The sequence below is a fragment of the Crassostrea angulata genome, chromosome 6 (genome assembly GCF_025612915.1).
Source record: "Crassostrea angulata isolate pt1a10 chromosome 6, ASM2561291v2, whole genome shotgun sequence".
Taxonomy (NCBI): domain Eukaryota; kingdom Metazoa; phylum Mollusca; class Bivalvia; order Ostreida; family Ostreidae; genus Magallana; species Magallana angulata.
This window is the reverse complement of record NC_069116.1, coordinates 11642160-11662048: the sequence shown is the minus strand read 5'-3', so window position 1 is coordinate 11662048 and position 19889 is coordinate 11642160. Positions and strand designations below refer to the sequence as shown.

At 34.5% G+C, this 19889-nt stretch overlaps 1 protein-coding gene across 2 annotated transcripts; it reads right to left on the bottom strand.

The window, feature by feature from the left end:
* Window positions 1-263: 263 nt before the first annotated feature.
* LOC128187199 (uncharacterized) lies at window positions 264-19833 on the bottom strand. 2 transcript variants are annotated; one of them, XM_052857468.1, is made up of 11 exons: window positions 19721-19833; window positions 19224-19299; window positions 18545-18897; window positions 18253-18403; window positions 8115-8683; window positions 7839-7985; window positions 4461-5323; window positions 4025-4311; window positions 3514-3738; window positions 2696-2793; window positions 264-2427 (listed from the first exon to the last, which is right to left on the bottom strand). In XM_052857468.1, exons 2-11 carry the CDS (start codon window positions 19240-19242, stop codon window positions 1531-1533), a joined length of 3609 nt encoding a protein of 1202 aa, XP_052713428.1. In that variant the 5' UTR covers window positions 19243-19299; window positions 19721-19833; the 3' UTR covers window positions 264-1530. The 2 variants fall into 2 exon arrangements, with proteins under 2 accessions (XP_052713428.1, XP_052713427.1); XM_052857467.1 differs by having other exon boundaries at window positions 7839-8683.
* Between the last annotated feature and the right edge of the window lie 56 nt (window positions 19834-19889).

Sequence of the window (19889 nt, the reverse complement as noted above, 5' to 3'; positions counted from 1 at the left end):
CAACAAAACTTTGAATCAATAATGATGTTTACCGCTTGTAAATGATAGACCTGGCTTTTTGATGTTCAAATTGCTCTCCTTATTAATGTTCTGTGTAAAAATTGCACATATTACAATGCCGCAAACAATTTTCATGTTGCCATTACAGCTTTTATACATTGCCCATCCAAACGTTTTCATTACAGAAAACTTGAATAAAGAATCTAGAGATGCCAAAGCCCAGCAACTGAGATATGTTACATGATTTAAGAAAGAAATCAAAATACAATTTTTCAAAACTTTAATATTTTGTAGAAAAAATAAATCATTTTAATAATTTTAAAGAAGACAAAAGCTGTACAAAACAAGTTCAACCAGTGATTGCATTTAGGAACATAACTGAGGCGATAACTCGACAATATATGATTGAAAATGAAGAACAAAGCATATCTAAGTTGTGAATATCTGACACACACACAAAAAAAAAATGATGAAAATGAAATTCCAATTATTTCAATAAAAAAATGCATGTTCAAGAAATTACTGTAATCCAAACGGCTACAATCTTGAAAATGCTAGTTTAAAAATTAATAAACAAAAGTTAATCACTTAAAAAAAGTAATAAAGTAGAAAATATTTTATGGGAATTTAAACATTCAAAAAAACCACACTTAATGGTTTTATTTTCATGCATGCATATTGTGTCACATTTTTAAAATTGAAATGGCTGGACATAACAAAAAGTGACTGTGTCATATTAAACCATAACATAAAATGATGCTAGTGTAAATAAAATGTAACACAAACTTAAAAATGTGTAAAAATCTTATATATGAAAATACACCCAGTAAACAGTCTACATTTGATATATATATATATATATATATGTTTCATGATAAACAAGCACGAGATGAAAAGAAGCGCATTTATGGATACATGGTTTTAACAATTATATACATGAACACAAATTTTCCGGATTCCGTACCTGTAAATGAAAAAAAAAAATACTCTAATTGCATTATCACTATATGTTCTACTGTACATAATTTTCAAAATCAAAATAAAATTCCAACAGAGCAGCATTGCAGGTAAATACAAATTTCATATTACATTTTTTCTTTGAAAGATCAAAGGTGACAAATCTGTTGTCATTCTACTTAAAAATTTATAGCACACCAACATAATAATAAACTGATTTCATGCAATTATTAAAAGATATTTCCTTGTGGATATTATTAATGTATATAATGCTTTACAATACACATTTACATACATACAACAAATAATTATTTTGCATATCATTCACAAGTTTGCAATGAATATAATGGTGTTTTTAATATTTTTTCTATATTTACTAATGTACAAAAATTTAATCATTCAAATCATACGTTAATTAACACCTATGCAAATTTTATCAAAACCATTGAAAACAAGTACCGGTACACTTTTTCAGTTAAACAAAACTCAAAGCAACTCTTTCTTTCTAACTTCCACATTATCAAGAATGGACTCATTCTCCTCTTATTCAACAAATTACAACAAGATAGTTTTTCATTCATCCATAATTTCAGTTTTTGGAATCAGGAGTTCATTCTCTAAATCTGTGCCCTGCAGAACTTGGGTCATAAGTTCCGGGTCTGGTTGGACTGAGTCTGAAATGAGCGAGGAAAAATAAACCTCATTAGCAGCCTCTGGCTCTCTGTTCTCTCCCTGCTGACCATCTTCCGAGGCTTTTTCCACCACTACCATTTCATCCCCCAGGCGGATCTGGGTTCTCTCAGGCACACCATACAAATCCATGTCATCTACCTGCTCCAACTTAATGTTGACACTGTCAATGACCTTTGCACTCTCGACTGCTTTCTGCATGTTTCTTGCCCTCGTCTCTGCCAGCTCCTTGACCCGCTTCTTCTGCTCCACCATCTGCTTGTGTCGCAGTGTCTGGTAATGCTTCCCCAGCTTGTGGGCATCAATAAATCCAAAGTTGCATATGTCACAGTGGTGCGGTTTCCTGGCGAGGTGGGTTTTCTTGTGGACATTGAGGGTGGCGGGCATGGTGAAAGATCTCCCACATTCGTCACAGATACAGGGCCTCTCACCAGTGTGGAGCCGAACATGCCTCATGTACATATGCTTCTGCCCCATAAGCTTGTTACAATATTCACATTTGTACACTTTGAATTTAATGTTTTTCAGATCCTCCATTTTGATATGCTTGTGGAGCATGTGATTTCGGGATCCCTCGACAGATTTGAATCGGAGGGGGCAGTAGTCACACTTGAATGGTTTTAGCTCCTTGTGCCGCTTGATGTGAGTACTTAAGGTGGCCTTCATTTTGAATGCCATTCCACAGATATCACACTGGAAGGGTCGATGCGACACATGGGAAATCATGTGAACTTTCAGTTTACCTTTGTTCTTGAAGCCCTTTCCACATTCCTTACAAATCTAAACAATACAATTTATCAAAGATATAATATCCATTATGTATTTGATATTTGGTTTTTTTTTCTAATGAAAATGTCATTGCTTCCAGCCAAAGTCAATTAGGCTTACACGTTAACATAGAAAAACAGAATCTTACTCTTTTGGAAAATTAATAATGATGGAAACATTTTCAATATTCTTTTACGTAATGTAAAACCTATCAACCATTTTCTGCATTTAGAAAAATTTAAATTGGTGAGTAAAAAGAAAGCTGACAGGGGGCACTTACAAAGGGTAATTTGTTGGTGTGTTTCACCATGTGTTCAACGAGGTCTTGTCTTCGGATCAACACTTCTTTACACACTTCACACTGGTGAAGAGTTTTACCTTCAATGATCAATATGACAAGATCAATACAGGCACGTAGCATCAGGGGGGGGGGGGGGGCCACTTTTTCTCGCAGCAACAAATTTTTTAAAATTTACATATAAAAAATTGAATTATCATGGAGTTGGCCCCCCACTTTTTTTGGAGGAAGTAAAAAATTGATATAGCCCCCCCCTCCCCCCCCCCGGATTAGGATTTTGAAGATTTTGGGAACTTTTTGGGTGAGTCTGGCCCCCCCACTTTCAAAAACGATGCTACGTGCCTGCAATAAGTCAACAATACATGTAATAGTACGTGTTAATGTAAATATTAAATAAAGTAGTGTGTGTAATATTGTATAAAACATATACCGGTACTGTATACAGTGTTGTTTTGGCCTCATATTTCCTTTTACCCTTCTACACTCGCAAACAGTTTTGCCCAATCTTGAATTCACCCAGACACACTTATTGATGGATACTCTTTTATTATTAAAACAGAAATTTTAAAATTGTGTTGAATTTGCCAAGTGACAATGGCGAATGGGGCAAAAATAAAATGGAGGTGAATGTTTCCCTGTTAACAGTAAACTGTATCATTCATGTATGTAATACCACTAAATGCTATACAAGTATCATCATACCACTAGTCTTCAACATTAACATACATGTAAATTATAAAAGTATATTAAATACATAAAGTATATTAAAGTAAAACAGTAGCTGCATTTTGTCAACAAACCTCTCATATGATAATGCATGTGCTTCTCCAGGTCATCAGGGGAGTCGCAGGTCTTGGCACAAATCTTACAGGTGTTTGGAATGGTGAGGTCGTGAGTTTTCTTATGCTCATGGAATTCCTCTCGACTTTCAAAACCTTTCCCACAGAATCCACACACCGACCTCTGCTTCCTGTGGACTTCCTTGTAGTGTACATACAGGTAGCGGGCCTGGTCAAACCATTTACCTGGAACGGTGGCAGAATTATATTGTAGTATGTTTTCAATTTTAAAATGGCATTAACAAATTTATAGTCAATGAATATCCATACTATACTAAAATGAAATAAATAAGATAGCAAGAAGTAAGGAATTTGACTGTATGAAGAATACCAATGAATCAAGAATATATCAACCAAATGATTGACACTTGATGAAATTTGTTTTTCAAATAGAGGAAAATGTCCACAAAGACCAATTCTACTTAAATGCTACATTTGATAACATTTTGTTTTCATTATTACCAACACTTACCACAGTCCTCACAAGAAAAACGTGACACGTCGTGACTGATATATGGGTGATCATTGGTAATGTGGGTCATCAGTTGTTCCTGGGTGTCAAAGTACTGGCCACACTCACGACAGATCACCTGGGTACATCCGTGGATATCTTGGTTGTGGCGGTACATGGTCCAGATGGACATGAAGCGGCGGTCGCAGTGTGGGCAGGAAAAGTTGCCCAGTTTGTTCTGATGGCGGTTGTATTTGTGACAGCTTAGTCGCTGTTTTGTGGTACATCTTATGCCACAGACATCACACCTGGCAAAAAAAATTAAGCGAGAATAAAATGGATTGGTTACACTGTAAACTTTGAGAATTTTACCTATTAAAAGGATTCTAATACATGAAGTATTCAGTTTTTCAATGTAATGTCAATAACCCTTAAAAGATATACAGTGTACACTTACATAAGATAGGAGTCTTTTTTGTGAATCTGTTGGTGTTTTTCCAAACCTTCTGCTGTTCTTAGTGGTTTAAGGCATACATTACAAACAAACTTTTTTTCCTCTCCCTGTGATGATTCTTCATTGGTCTCTGTTCCTTCAGCCCTTTTCCTACAGTTTTCCACATGTTTGTCATAGGTCACAGCTGCATTGAAAGTTGAATTACAGTTTCGGCAGATGAAGCAGTCCAGCTGTTTGTGAACTTTTCTGTAGTGAGTGGCCAGGTCCCGGATTCCGAGGAAACTTTTATCACAAATGATGCACTGATGCAGCTTCAGGTCTTGTAGCAACGACTCATGTTTCTCTACCAGATGCTGGATGAATGACACGGACCACCTGAAAGAGGTCTGACATATGGTGCACTGGAAAGTCCCTTTCCAGTTTTTCTTGGCGCTGTAGCGGTGGTCATTAAAAAGCTGCTCCAAACTGTTTTCATTGAAATACTTCCATTCCAATTCATCATTCTTAACCTCTTCACAACTTGAATTTTCCTGCATCTTTTCTGTTTCATCCACTTTATCAGTCTCATCATCTTCATCTTCCTCTTCACTGTCCACTACTTTGAAATCTTCATCATTGTCATCATCAACTTCCTCCTCCTCTATTTCTCTCTTTATCTCTATCTTTATGGGACCGCTATCTTCTTCTTCCTCCTCCTTCTCCTCTTCCTTGGGTTCTTCCTTGAAATCCTCCACATAGTCATCTCCAAATCGTTTCTTCTTTGTGCGCTGCCTGAAGCTGTAAGGTCGAGAGGACTCGGTCTTTTCCTCTGCTTGTATAGCACTGCTCTCCCGTAACATAATGGGTTTCATTTTCGGCTTTTTATCCTGAATTATCAAATAAAAACAAACTTTTAAAATTTTTTTTTAGATTACCAGTCCAAATTTCCTCATTTCATCTAAAAAGAAGGTAAAGACTTTTATAAATATATATTTAATTAAATAATATAATAAAATTAAAAGGTTCTTTGAATCTCGTGTAAATACGCATTCAGCATCTTGAAGACCTGTGTGTATAAAGTACCAAGTTATACACATTCATCCTGTTTTCAAAAAAGAATAATGACTTCAAAATTTTATAAAAAATGATCAAAAAGGGCTCATTTTTTCATAGATTTTTGAAAATGAAATATGTTTGCAGCCATAGCTCACATGAATATTAATGTACCAGTATTTTATGTGATATCACATGACAAAGTTATACTGTGAATTTAATCATGAGTGATGTCACTGTGGACATAGATTTCTATAAAAACTTTTAAAGAAAGGTATCTTCATTCTCTCAAGCCACGAGTTTTGCGTCCATTTTGTGGAAATAAAATGAACACAAAACCTGTGGCTTGAGACGATGAAGTGTCTTTTGCTCAGTTTGAAGGAAAATCCAGGAAAATGCATTGTCTATGATGTCACAAATACCCCTCTGAAAGTCAAATCAGGGAACTATTTATAGATTCTTAGGTATTCTTGTGTAAATAAATGTTACATTTCAATTTCTTTTGATTTTTTTTTCAAAATCCACTTTTAAACAGGGCAAATATGACAGAAACTGTTCCTAGTTCTTTTGACAAAGAAAAACCCAGGGGAGTATAATCTCTGTTAAAATGATTTCCTATTAGTTTAACAACTTTCACAGCTCTTTACCTGAATATCTAATGGGAAATCATTAAATTTTGTGGTGGCTCAATTTCCATGGAATTCGTGGATACCTCTTATGCACAAATTAACATTATCCTCAAATAATTAAATTAGGGTTATCAAGCCATATTTCCTTTTGTAGGTATAAGATAAAATACCTTTAAAACTTAAGCAATTCACAAAATTGGCCCCACGAATTCTAATGATTCCACAGTAAGGCCAGCATTTTTTTATTTTTAGATTTACGAGATATTTTTCAAATTATTTGGTGAGGAGGAGGGAAAAAAAATAAAAATAAAATTGAAAAATTTGTCCGTCGAGAAAAAAAATAAAAATAAAACACAATTTTTCAACAATATTTTTTTTTATTTTTAAAATAAGAATTAACACGTGTCCAGGAGCTGCCATTTTTTAAATATATAAGTAATTTTGGTTGTTGATGTTCTTATCATAACATATTTTATCCATGGGCACTGTAAATTTGTGTTGATTTATTGTATATGCATGTATAAAAACGAAGGTTTTTTTTTTATATACAAGTACATACTGTACATATACATTAAGACCAAAAAAAAAATTAAGGGAGTTTTCACTTCTTCCTTGCAGAAAAATAGGATGAAGTATGAGAAATCATTCATTTGATTAAATTAACAATGCTTTTCACAAATTCAAAATTTAAAATATTGTTACTGAAAATAAATTGGATTAGATGCATGTCCATAAATGTCAGTAAAAAATCAAACAAGTTTTTTTATTTAAAAAAGACTAACTAATTTTTAAAATTTTAATTATTTATGTAATTATACCTTTAATAAAGGAAATGATTCGTTATTTTGTTAGCTTAATGACAAATAAAATCATTCTCTTTCCTTCAGTCATAAGACTCCTGTGTTCAGTGTATTTAGGGTTATTAGTCCAACCCTATGACCCACTTACAACCGTTATGTAGAGGATCTATTTCCAAACGGTTAAATTATGATTATTTTAGAATTTATTTTGCAAAAATGTTTTTAAAAAAGTTACTTATTATTTTCTTGCCGATGAGTTTTTTTTTTAATTTACGGAATTGTGATAGAACAACTTCTCTTTCTTGAGGAAATTCTGGCTAAGTTGCCGATCACAAAACTTAATAGTCGTAAATTGTAGGGTTGGACGAAAGCAAACAGTAGTAGGCCCAATGGTATTTTTTTTTTGGTGACTTCTAGTGCCTGTGACTTGATCGGAAAGAACTTGGTCTTTTTAATCAATGCATGAACAACAATAATTCAGACTACACATACGTGATTGCATCAACATTTATTTTTATTTTTACCAGAAAGAAAATTTCAGGTCGGAGGAAAAAATAAAATTAAAAGCTAGTTCAGGTCCTTTTATTTTTATTTGAATTTTTTAAAAAATAGGGTCGGCGGGTTTGTAAATCGAAATTTTAAAAAATGCTGGCCTAATTCAGGTACAGTATATCTTGTATAACACTTTATGGATAATTTCTTTGCAGTACATTTAAAATCTTTTTAGAATTATGTGCATCTAAAAATGTCTAGGAAGAAATATCAATTCTAAAGACAAAGACATCTGACAAATAAAAATCCTTTAATATGTGATGAGATTGTGAAGTTTTCTATGATAAAATCTGAACTTGTACTGGTATTATAAAATCATCCTTATCACAAGTTATGAGTCATCATCCTGTATAGCTAGAGTATCTTACCCCTTTTTTGAATTTTTTAGCTGTGAAGGTTTGGAACACAGTCTTGACATCAGTGCCTGTCTCACTGAGTTTGATCGTCTTGGAGAACAATTCACTTGGCGGCTCCAAATTATGGTCCCAGTCAGGGGCAGCTTTCGATGTTTCCTTCTGGAGAAGAGATAAATCATACTCCTGAGGAGTAATCTCCTGAGTCAGGTCACACTTTTCTGCAAGTATGGATGACTTATCAGACAAGGAATTCTTCATGGCCTTCTTCAAAACTTCTCCATAGCTTACCTGATTTTGACCGGCTGGATTATTTGTTGAGTTTTCGTTGGATTTGTCTCCTTCAGTGTTCCCTGCAGTATCTAAACTTGCGGATTTGCTTACAAGTGATTTTCGTAATGTCATCAGGGTAGACTTGGTGGCTCCGGCTTTCAATTTCTTGATATTCATCCTAAACGGCATATGGTTATCCATCTCCTTTGGTTTATCTGTCTGCTCTTCTCTTTGACTTGCATCTTTCCTTTTCTGACCCGACTCCAAAGCCACCGGGACAAAACCTTTGATATTTGTAAATGTGGATGAGTTCAGAATGCGGGCCACTTCGGGCATGGCCTGAGTGACTGCTGGGATAGCCCTGGGCTGTAAAACGGGCAGGTAGTTGGACGCGGGCTGTCGCTGACTGGCTGGAATAACGACAGCTGGAGCCTTCACAGGGGCAGTCACCGGCACCGATGCATTCTGTGTGGAGTGTCTCTGTTGTAAGATGTTGGGTCTCCTGATATTCGCCTTTGGTTTCTTTTTAACAGGTGGAGTTGCTGCACTGCTGTTGCTGGGTGCCTCTGTTTCTGTTTTGTAGAGAACTGAAAGGATAACGACATCAACACATGTATCAGTAAAAAATTTGTCAACCTTCAGATTTTCTGTGGAGAATGCATGATCATTCTAGTGTTAGTTTCAACAATATTCCATGATAATGTATTCTGGGTTTTTGATCCACAAAATTTTTCATTGTTTGTTTACCAGTAAGTGCAGTTTCTCAATTCAATTCCTATTGATAGGATCATTGTCCATGACTTTATGTATCCTTGAAACTGATTTTTTTTTTATAAAATAATAAAAATTGATGCCACCAAAAATAACCTGTTTTTTGTCATCAAAGGGTGGATAGATTTACCCATCTTTTTCAGTCCATCAAAATTGATAGGTTTCTCAAGACGTGTCTAAAGATTGTTACATTGGTACATTGACAGGTGAATTATCATGCACACATTTGGGACTTGTTTTACAAACTTTCATTTCTACCTGCTTAAAATCTATGACCTGTTTGTCACTTATCACTTTCCAATTGTTCTGAGTCAAGTACCAATATTTTTACCTGCACAGCCATGGTAATAATATGTTCAAGAAATTGATAAATGTATGATATTGTGCTTCTGACAAGGTAACATGAAAGTCAATCAGATTAAGTGAGAAAAAAAAATTCTATACTCTGTCCCAAGATATTTCTGCAGCACATTTTCCTAAATCCTTTGATATTCATAAAAAACTCAGAATTTCTGAACAAAATTTCTCCTTTAAAATGCCCCCTCTTGGGATTTTGCATTGCAGTGACATGAAAGTACCAGGATAACTTTAAAAAAATTGTGAGCTGTTTTAGGTGATCTCATATGGACAAATGATGGCAACATTTCCCATTATAAATCTCAGTAAAAAAAATTTGTTTCCATACATGTGAATTTCTCTGCATGAAATGAGATGTAAATGAACAAATCTGGGATTTTTTCCCTTTCAATTTTACTTGTATTTCTTTGAGATGTGTATTTTTTGTTAAAAACGTGAAAAGGCAACGAAATTGTTAACTAGGATCTACCTCCATTTCTGTTCAGACTGAATGTCAAATATAAGTTGAAAAGTTGTTCAGTAGTAGATCTGTGAATTTTGCTTCAGACACTCGTTTCTGAATACATGAACATGTATAATCATTTAATAATTTGTAATAATGTTTGAAAAATGTTTTTATTTTTATTTTGCACATTTATTATGGATTTCAACATCAATTTTTAAATAGTAAATGCAAAGATAGCTATGTATATGTCCATCGAAATAATGAAAACAATATTTAGATACATAAAAATTGCCAGCAAATCTGTATAACAGATACATTGATAAAAATACACTGGAAAAATCATGTCATCTGAAAACATGCATTTAAGTAATCTAAATTTTTGCTACACACATTATTCAACATACAACAATCATAATGGAATAGAAATACATTAACAAATCCTGTACATCATATATTACACCTTTGTCTTTTATATTAAGAACTATTCATTTTTTTTTAAGATGGCGTATGTGCTGCGGACAATGTGTTTAATATGCCTGTGAGTTCAATACTCTGAGAGATTATCTCAGACTGGTTCACAATAGTCTCGTGAGATTTAACGAGCCAGCTGGCATGAACAGGTTTAAGAAGAGACAGTCGCAGGTCGACCATGGTCGCCATGTTGTCATCGGTTTCTCCTCCTTTGAGACGCTCCAACACTATATCTGAATACCAGGACTGAAACTCCTTCTCTAGCAGAACTACATAGTGCTGGTTAACCAACACCTCCAGAGGATTCAGGTGTTCTCTACAATTGCCCGGAATGCCGATGACCTCTATGTTGTTCCGGTTCAGCAGGTCTTGAAGGTCGTCATTCTCCTTCTGCTGGTTGGACAGGTCCCAGATTAACAATGTCCTCTGCTCCGGTTTTTGTTCACTAAGTTTAGACTTGATGTATGGAATGATTGTGTTGGTGAGAAAACTAAAAGCAATCAGTTAAAACAAATTTGTAATTAAATGTACTCAATCATTTCAATGTTTGGGACTAATAAAAATATATTTAGGATGTCAGCAAGTATTTGTATATTCAATTATTATTTTGCCATACCAACAATAAACTAGAATATCTTAGTACCGGTAATTCATGATTATCCAACTACGTTAACTGAGGAAAGTTAACATCCCTTTCCAATATATGTGAAGTATTATTTGGTACATGTATATGATTCCCTAGGATACCTGATACATTAAGTTAAACTAGGTTTCTTATTTTTCACCTTATTGAAGCATGAAGTTACTGACTTACCACTTAGCGGTATCTGCATTGGCCAGTACGGGTAACTCTGATGACTGCGAGACAACCCAACCCTCAGGAAACTGGTATTTGGGCAAACAGGCATCGGTCTTGCCCTTATATATCACCTGAGGCTGCATCAGAGATCCATCCACAGGACAGGCCAAGGCAATGGTCATCTGACGCTTGTCCTCTATCCCGGGAATGGTCAGCTGTCGCGATCCTTCCTTCTCCAAACTCCAATTTCCACCAGGAACCATTGGAATGCTGGTTTCAACAACAAAAATCACCAGAGAATTTGGAATGTCATATTCTTTAACGTATTCTGAGACATTTGACATGAATGATGACTTCAATTCACTGAAGTTGGATGGTAATGGTTTTGGAAAGGATTTAGTGTTTCGTGTCTTCGAATATCCAAATCTTCTCAATATTGATTTGGCTAAAGTCTTGGTAATATCAATAGGACCCCCAAACTCGGCCAAGAGAGATTTTTGTCTGTGCATTAACACTGCTTTAGAAATAGACATTATGATCCATGAATTTACAATTCCCCCATCTGCCTCTATTTTTTTCACAAGTCTTAAAACTTCTTCATCATACTTCCCTAGCACTAAAGGCCTTCCTCTATCTCCCTTTGGCAACTCTGATATGTCCTTAGATGGATCATTTTCTAATGCTTTGAGATAAGCCTTTTTAAGACTCCTCACTGTACTTTCTCTAACGTCAAAAAATCTGGCTGTGCAGGCGACCCCATTGTCAACTGCATGTTTGCCGATCTTGGCTCTTAGATCTGCACTGTACACTTTGTAGCTTCCTCTCTTCTCGCGTTTGTTTTCCTTTGGGGCCATTGTTATCAAATTACTCACAAAATCCTGAAGAATGGCTGGGTCTAACTGGCCCTCTGGTGCCTCCACATCCTCATTTGGTACTTCAGCATCCTCCTTTGCATCTGCTTCTTCAGTGTCGCATGAAGCTGTGGTCATTTCTGCTTTAATCGAGTCAGACTCCATCATAGTTTCACTTATAGAATCATTTTGACTGTCACTAACACTTTCACTCAGTCTACTTTGAGATGTGTTTTCACTCTCTTCCTCCTCTGCCTTCTCTTCTGTTGAGTTTTCAGCTACTCCTATAGGTTTATCTCTTTTTGGTAGCTGTAGGATGCACTTTGAAGGCTCCATTTCTATAGCCTTGAGATAAGCCTTTTTCAGACTCCTTCCAGTGCTCTCTTTGACCCCAAACACTCTACACGCCGAAGCGACCCCATTCTCTGCCGCATGCTTCCCTATCTTGGCCCTCAGGTCTGCACTGTAAACTTTATAGGTCCCCCTCTTCTTGTTTACCTTAGGTGTCATGGTAACCAAGTTGCTGACAAAATCTTGCAGTGCATTTGTTCTTTCCTGCTCCATATCTACAGAAGTATCTCCTGCTTCAACCTCACTATTGCTCATACTAGTTTCATTATACCTAACTTCATACGTTTCCTCAACATTTGGTTCTATATTGTCTTGAACAACTTCACAAGAGGTAGCAATATCATCTTCATAGCCATCACTGAATATTAGTTCTGCATACCTTATCTGGTCTGTAGCTCTGTCCTCAGAAATTTTCTTACTTTCTTCATTAGCCTTCTTAACTCTCTTCCTTTTTTTCTTGGGCTGCTCTGTATTTGGGTCATCATCATGTTTGTGTCTCTTTGTGTATAGTAGAGTTGCAGTCTCAGGTATAGTGCTTGTGCCCTCAAATTGATTTCGAAGATAATCTAAAAACCAACATCATAACATGATATTGTTTGTTGCTTTTTTTTTTCTCTCTGAATCTTAGTGTGGAATAAAAACAACAAACAAGTTTCTTTTTGGAGAACCACGTTTATTTGAAATCTACAAAACATGTAAAGGAATAACAGCAAATTTAAAATGGTGAGAAAACCTGTATGTTGTATTTATTTCACCCTACATACAGAACAAAAAATAACAATAAAGAATAAATAAAGGACATGTAACAAATGTTGCATTGGAAAACTATTCCTTTGTTTAAAAAGATTATAAAACCATTATGTATTGAAATATTTCAATCTAACAGAGCACTATTATCAATTGACATGTGAGCACTTGTTAAATAAAAGAAAGAAGAGACAGAGTTAAGGCCTGTGGAGTTTTTTGTTTTTTTTAAATTTTAAATATATTTCTCAATCTTTACTTTGGAATAACATAGTACATGCATTACCACAGTTTTGAGACCATAAGTCAATCCATACTACCGTTATATAGTGTTCACTTTAGCTTAACATTGTTCTAAGATGAGATTCTGCAGACGACAATGTAAGAAAATATACAGTCCAACTGGTATTTGTATACATTTAGTTCCGAAAGGCAATTCTTAACTCGATGTTTTTGGTATAATAAATACATTAACTTTGATGGTCTAACAATTAAGTAGAAAAAATATGTTCAAAATATTTTTTTTCTTGAAAAATCTGAATACACCATACAACCAGGAATAACACAACCCCTTAGAAAACCCATAGAAGGGCATTATAAAAATAATGCAATATGACGTGACTTACAATGAAGATGCTCTCATATTCAGATAACATTCTTTCCAATTGCTATCAAAACTTAACATCCAAAAGGAAAAAAACTATCAGTAGTCTACTTGTTGACCAGGAGCTGAGAAGAGTTTACAGTTTTTGCCCTAATTCTAAGGCCTAATCATTCGTGTCCTTATCAACTGCTACACATCAAACTTAGTCAAGAGTTACCCAGTAGTTGCTGAGAAAAAGTTTAACATGTTTGAAGTTTACTAAACAATGGATGACAGTCAAATACAAACTACAAAACAGAGCTGAGACACCTAAGAAAAAAAATATCTATAATGTTATATTGCACAATTATGAAATTGAATATATTATGCAGTGGGTAATGTATGCACTAAACACAGACAATAGATGACAACTGAAAATAAAAATAGCCAAGTAGGTGACCTATAAATGTGAATAATTGTGTATTAGAAATACAACATTTGCAAAATTGCAAAAAAAAACTAAAAACCATTGCTGCATGTAATGAATTTCTTTTCTTGGAATGAGGCCTAAAAAAAAAAGTTGTGTGTTTAGGGTAACCCGACCTAACCTACAAAAATGCCTCGATCCTACCATTTAAAGATGTCTATTTCTATCCAATTGTGATTTTTATACTATTTCTATTAAAAACCCATTATTAAATATGCACCAACAAACAATCTTAGGATTCATGCAGAAAAAAAATGATAAAAAAAAGAAAGATTCCCTACCTACCTAGCCTAACTTTTTCATCAGTGTTACCCTAAACACACAATTTTTTTTTAATTGGCCTGATCATTAATGATTATCAATATAATCCATATGAGACAACAAAAAGCATATTACTGCTTAGATTTACATCATTTTTAAATTACTGTTATCTGTATCATGAGAGCAAAGGTAAAATACTGGACAACCGATCAGTATGTTACATAGATGGAAACACCAACAAATGTACAACTTTTAACACTCATTTCATGTTAAGGATTAGAAGTCTAATGTCATTTTTGTGATTTTGCTATGACAAAAGGTCACAAAGAGTAAACTTGAAAAAGCATAAGTAAGCCTTCCTTTATTCATCAAACATGTACCTACCGGTAGTTAAAATCACTAAACAATAATAAACAAGACAACATATATTCCATTTCAAACCAGTATCCTGAACTACTTGGCCAATTGCTACTCTGATGAGGTGATTCCCCACTGGTAAAGGCAAGTTGTATTGTTTGGCTGTTGCTTTGTGTTGACAATGGATTTCACAACTAAGGAGAAACCAAACAATAGTTCAGGGGATGAAAAGTGAAAACTGGCAGTAGTACTACTTCTCATCATCATCATCACCATCTTCTTCAACTACCACTGGCAGATCAGGGAGCTTGGAGAAATCTAATGGCTCAGAACTGCTTTGTTCATCAACAGATGGGTCTATCATTTTAGACAAAGAGAAACTCATGTCTTTTTTGAATGCCGTAGAAACCTTCTTTTTGTAGCACTGCAGCGATCCCATTTGTTTAAAACCTGACATGAACAGAATATGTTGATCCTCATAACCTTCCTCCATAAGATGTTGAATGGCCGTCTCTCTCAGATAATGTCCTGTGTACAAACGAGAAAGTTCAGCTGCCTTGCTCATGTCTTTCATAAAATTTGAAAAAGTTCGTCTTTTTAGGGGGGCATCGGTGTACCATATAGCCGTGGACCTTGGCAAGGACACAGCTTCAAGTTTGTACTTGTTGAAGAGAGATGTGGCCGATTTGTCCGTTTTTTCCATAAGTAATTTCAGCAATTTAACAGGACATGTTTGGGTACCTGTAGCATACATGCATTTACCATTTTCATAATGTTTGCCCTCATACTCTTGGCTAATGGTCACATATTCGCCAGTATGGTCCGTATTGAAGTTGATTGAGTCCATTTTTAACTGTTCATGAAATTCTTGGCCTCGAGAAATGAAGTGAATCGTAAGATGAAAGTAGACACAGTGTCGAAGAAGGATTGGATCATTTTGTGCATTCTCAAAATAAGTGTTCAGTTTCTCAAAGTCACTTTTTGTAATTACATCTTTGACTCGATCGTTTGGTGTGCGTGCTCTTTCACGCTCTCTTAACAAGCCAAGCAAAACTCCATTGGATGGTTTGAAGTCAGTGTCTTTAACAATGTCCATATTTCTCCTTAAATCTGCAAGTTTGCGATTAATGGCACCCCTTAGATTGATCAATGTATTTTTGTGATAAAGTTTACCACTTCTTTCTGGCCTAGCTTCACAGTAGAATTTCTCCAAAAGTCCGTCCAGTTCTTTTGCTGTTATTTTTTCAAAATCTATAAGTTCACCCCTTCTCTCAAAGCTCCAATCTAATAAAATAAAATCCAAAGTCAACTTGTTTTATATTTTTGACATCTTAAATACATCTTTTATCTTAAATGCCTTCAACAAGTTTGTAATCTATAGATAAAGTTTGCATAATTTATACATAATGCAATGACGGTAAATTGCCATGTGAATAAAACTTTTAAAATGATATTTGCACAATGGATACATGTATAGATACAACATTTTGCTTCAAAATTTTAAGCATTGCATATTTGTATATTCATTTATATATTTACCTTGAAACATTTTACACCCCCAGGTGGTGTTTTTCTTTGTTGAATTGGTTTGGCGAGCCTCAAACAACTTTTGGATCTCTTCCTCTGTAGTTTCTTTGAATCTTTTGGTTGGTGGTGGTGGTTTAAGGGATGCATACTTTAATTGATACGGTTCTACTCTCTTTTTACAGGGTACAATTTTCTTGTTAGAAGGCGTGGCTTCCTGTTTAAAGGGTGCAGTTTTCAGGTTTGAGGGTGCCACTTTCTGGTTAGAAGGTTCAAGGATCCAGCGAGGGGGTGTTAGGTTCTTTAAAGGGGTTGTAGGGTTCCAGCAGGGGGGTGCAGGCATCTCATGTTGGGAGAAGTCAGCAATGGTAGGCTTTGTTAGGTTATTTGAAATATCTTCAGCAATTTCACTCCTGCCTGACTGGCCTAAATGTTCAAAATCAATACTGCAATAGTATCGAACTGAAAATCACCCTCCTTTTACTCAAAGTAAACCCACTCTTTAGGATCAGCCCTTTTATTGAAATATATTGCTAAGTGATCTACCATTGCCAACCTATTTGCATATTTTTCCCATATCTAAGAAAATGGATGTCCGCAAAATTAAATGAGACCACAATTCATTTCATCATAATTCAAATGTGGATTATTTATCATATTAAAGGGGGTTTAAAATTTTATCTTATCAATATTAGGCTTCTGAGAATCAAAGTGAAAAAATATTTGAACTACTTTAATCATTAAACTACACTGAATTTCCTTACTGATTATTTTTTTTAATTTAACCTGTTCTTTTTTTTCTTTTTCTTTTTTTCTTTTCAATAAGTCCACAGATGAAATTCATTTAAAAGAATGCTAATCTTTCACAATACATTGGTTTGTTAACACACGTTTATTTAGTATGAATAAGCAAATTGCATTTTGTAATATATGTAACTGTAAAATAGAAAACTATGGTTTCATAGAGAACGGGTCCAAAAATTACCCATTATTGTTTATGTGTTAAAAAACAAAACAACCTATTAAAGCGAAAACAAATACCACTGTTCACAAAACATATGCACTCGCCTTGTGTCTATATGTTTAAGAAAAACAAAACAAAATTGATATTTCCTTGCAAAATTTAATTGTAAACATAGTCACTGCACTGATATAACACATTTGATAGCATTTGCAAAAAAATTTAAAAACTAGTTCAAGGTATGTACATGTATTCATACCTGGCAAAATAACAAAATACCAATTTTTTTTTTTTACTAAAAAAGACACAATGTTACTTTCTCAAAAGAAAACAATTGGTTTTCCTTAAACAATAAATGAGAAAATACTCAATAGAAACATTATCAAATAATATCAAAATCTACTGAGTATTTCTACCTTTATTTAATAAGAATATCCAAATGTTGTCATACAAATGTAACTGCAGCATTACATGACTACAGTCTTACTGGGCAGTAAGCTAGCTGCATGACTTGAGATCTATCACAAAATAAGGGGAAGTGTCATATTTGTACTGACTGTTCCATCTATGTAAAATACTGATCAATGAATCAATATTTTATGCTTTAGATCCACTCTAATTGAATCAAAACACTCACATTTATACAAACAATATTTTCTATGTTGTACAGAATAAGATATAAAGGTTGGGACAATCCAGAAAAACAATAAAGTTTTATTGTGACCAAAAAGTGTGAGTAGATGCTTGATATGGGTTACTATAGTAACAACTTGTGCTTAACAGTGACTGTTAAATGTCATAATGCATGTTTGTCTTTAGCAATTATATGTTAAAAAGATTATAATGTTTTAGTATCACTAAGCAATCATGCAGTTTGTTAGATCTAAATGTATTAATAAAATATCATATGATTATTGGGTTTCTTTTATTAATAGATTTTCTTTTTCATATATAAGTGTTATAGCTTAAATCTTTGAATGCATTTGTGCTGTCTTAAATTGTATATTAGAAGTAGAATTAAATGTTTTGAAATGCCATGCCTGTAAAATAGGTATTTTAAAAAAATTAAACAAAGAAAAAAACCAACATTTAGTCATTTGGTAACAAGTATCTGTCAAGCTCAGCATTTCTGACCTAAAAATTTCATATGGTTCAAAATATAAGGTTATATGATGAACTAATTAATAGACTTACCCTGACAAAACTGGAAGAAGTGCTCCATGATGTCTGGCCGCTTGCTCAGAAACTGTCGTCCCATGTCAGATCCAACATAGCTACACAACTTCTTCTCCACATTGACTGACAGAAATAAGGACTGCTCCCCTTCTTGTGACAATCTATGACACTGAAAAAGGCATCAATGTGATAAAACAAACAACATCAAATACGTGAAAATTAAGTTTTAAAGAATATAAAGTTGAATTCTTCTGGCCACTTTTATTTTTCAAGCTTTATGTGACCAAAACAACCTGACTCTAGTACTTACAGCCCTGTCCACCTCTTGTTTGATTGTAGTACATGCTGTTGAGGGAGCAGCTACTTTAACAAGGGCTGCAATTTGTTTCTTGGTAGGAACATCGGCTGCATTCATGGTATAATTGTCCAACTGAGCTCTATTCATGATGGGTGGGGATGAGATGACAGGGTTTCCCAGGAGAATCCCCGGGTTACTATTGGTTGGTACCTGAGGCTCTGTGAGGACACCATAGCTCTCGTTTAGCTCTAAGGGTTCTGTTTTAATATCGGCCATGGCACTGGAGTTGGGCTGGAGTGAACCATTACAATCATATTCTTCATCCACCATCTCCACCTTCACTGACACATCATCAAAGTTCATCTCTAGTGTGTGAAAATAAATTCAATTAAATAAAAATTTGCATTTAATATTTCAGGAAATATACAGGACCTATTTCCTAAATGGGTTAGATTATACCCTTTGAGTATATAGTATATAAATCAAACCAAGATGTGTTTTTTTATGTTGATTGAAATATACTTTTTGCAAATAAATATTTCATACTTTAAACACTGTAAATCTTTACAAATTTGGGACATTATATCTTAAACAGCCAAATGGGTCATACTGTTTTACTAATTCTATATTATTACTAATTGTTAAATCCATTTGAAAAGGTTGTTGGTAGACACAATGATTTTTATCTTGCCTGTGGAAACTCCTGTCATTGTGGATTCCAACCGTCAACTTCTGTAACACTGTGGGAAGCTGAAGTTAGCGTGTTGCTATAAACATAATGCAAATGTAATGAGTATGTGCACCATCATTCAGCATAATCATTGCAGATAAGCAGAAAAATTCTTAGCAGCCTTCTAACTATGAAATAGTGCAGGGGTTCTTTGGTAAAATAAACATCAATAAATGATAATATTATGATCAGTTGGACGTTTATTGAGAAAAGCTATAATATTCTTGACGCGATCGATAATAAAGCAATATTTAATCAAAGAATTTCTTAAAATTATATAATAAAACACAAAAGTAATGCTAAAATCATTTCATGCGTGACAAGGACGCGCGGTAAAATTCCTGCAGTTCAGCCTAGCGAGCATTTCATTGTCCACGCGGTATACCTTGAAACGAAAACTAATTCTGTTGATCGGCGAAAACATCACTGCAACTCGATTTCAGAGAAGTTAATCTTACCAAAGATCAGGATTTTCAGTCGTATTTGTGGAGATCAGACCCCCTTTATCGCAAAATACAGCTCCCAAATAACCCACATTCTGCACTGTTTCCGGAAATAGATCGAATACGACTGAGAAAAACTAAATGAGAAGAGAACCGGAAATATTTTAAATCCGGAATTTATTTT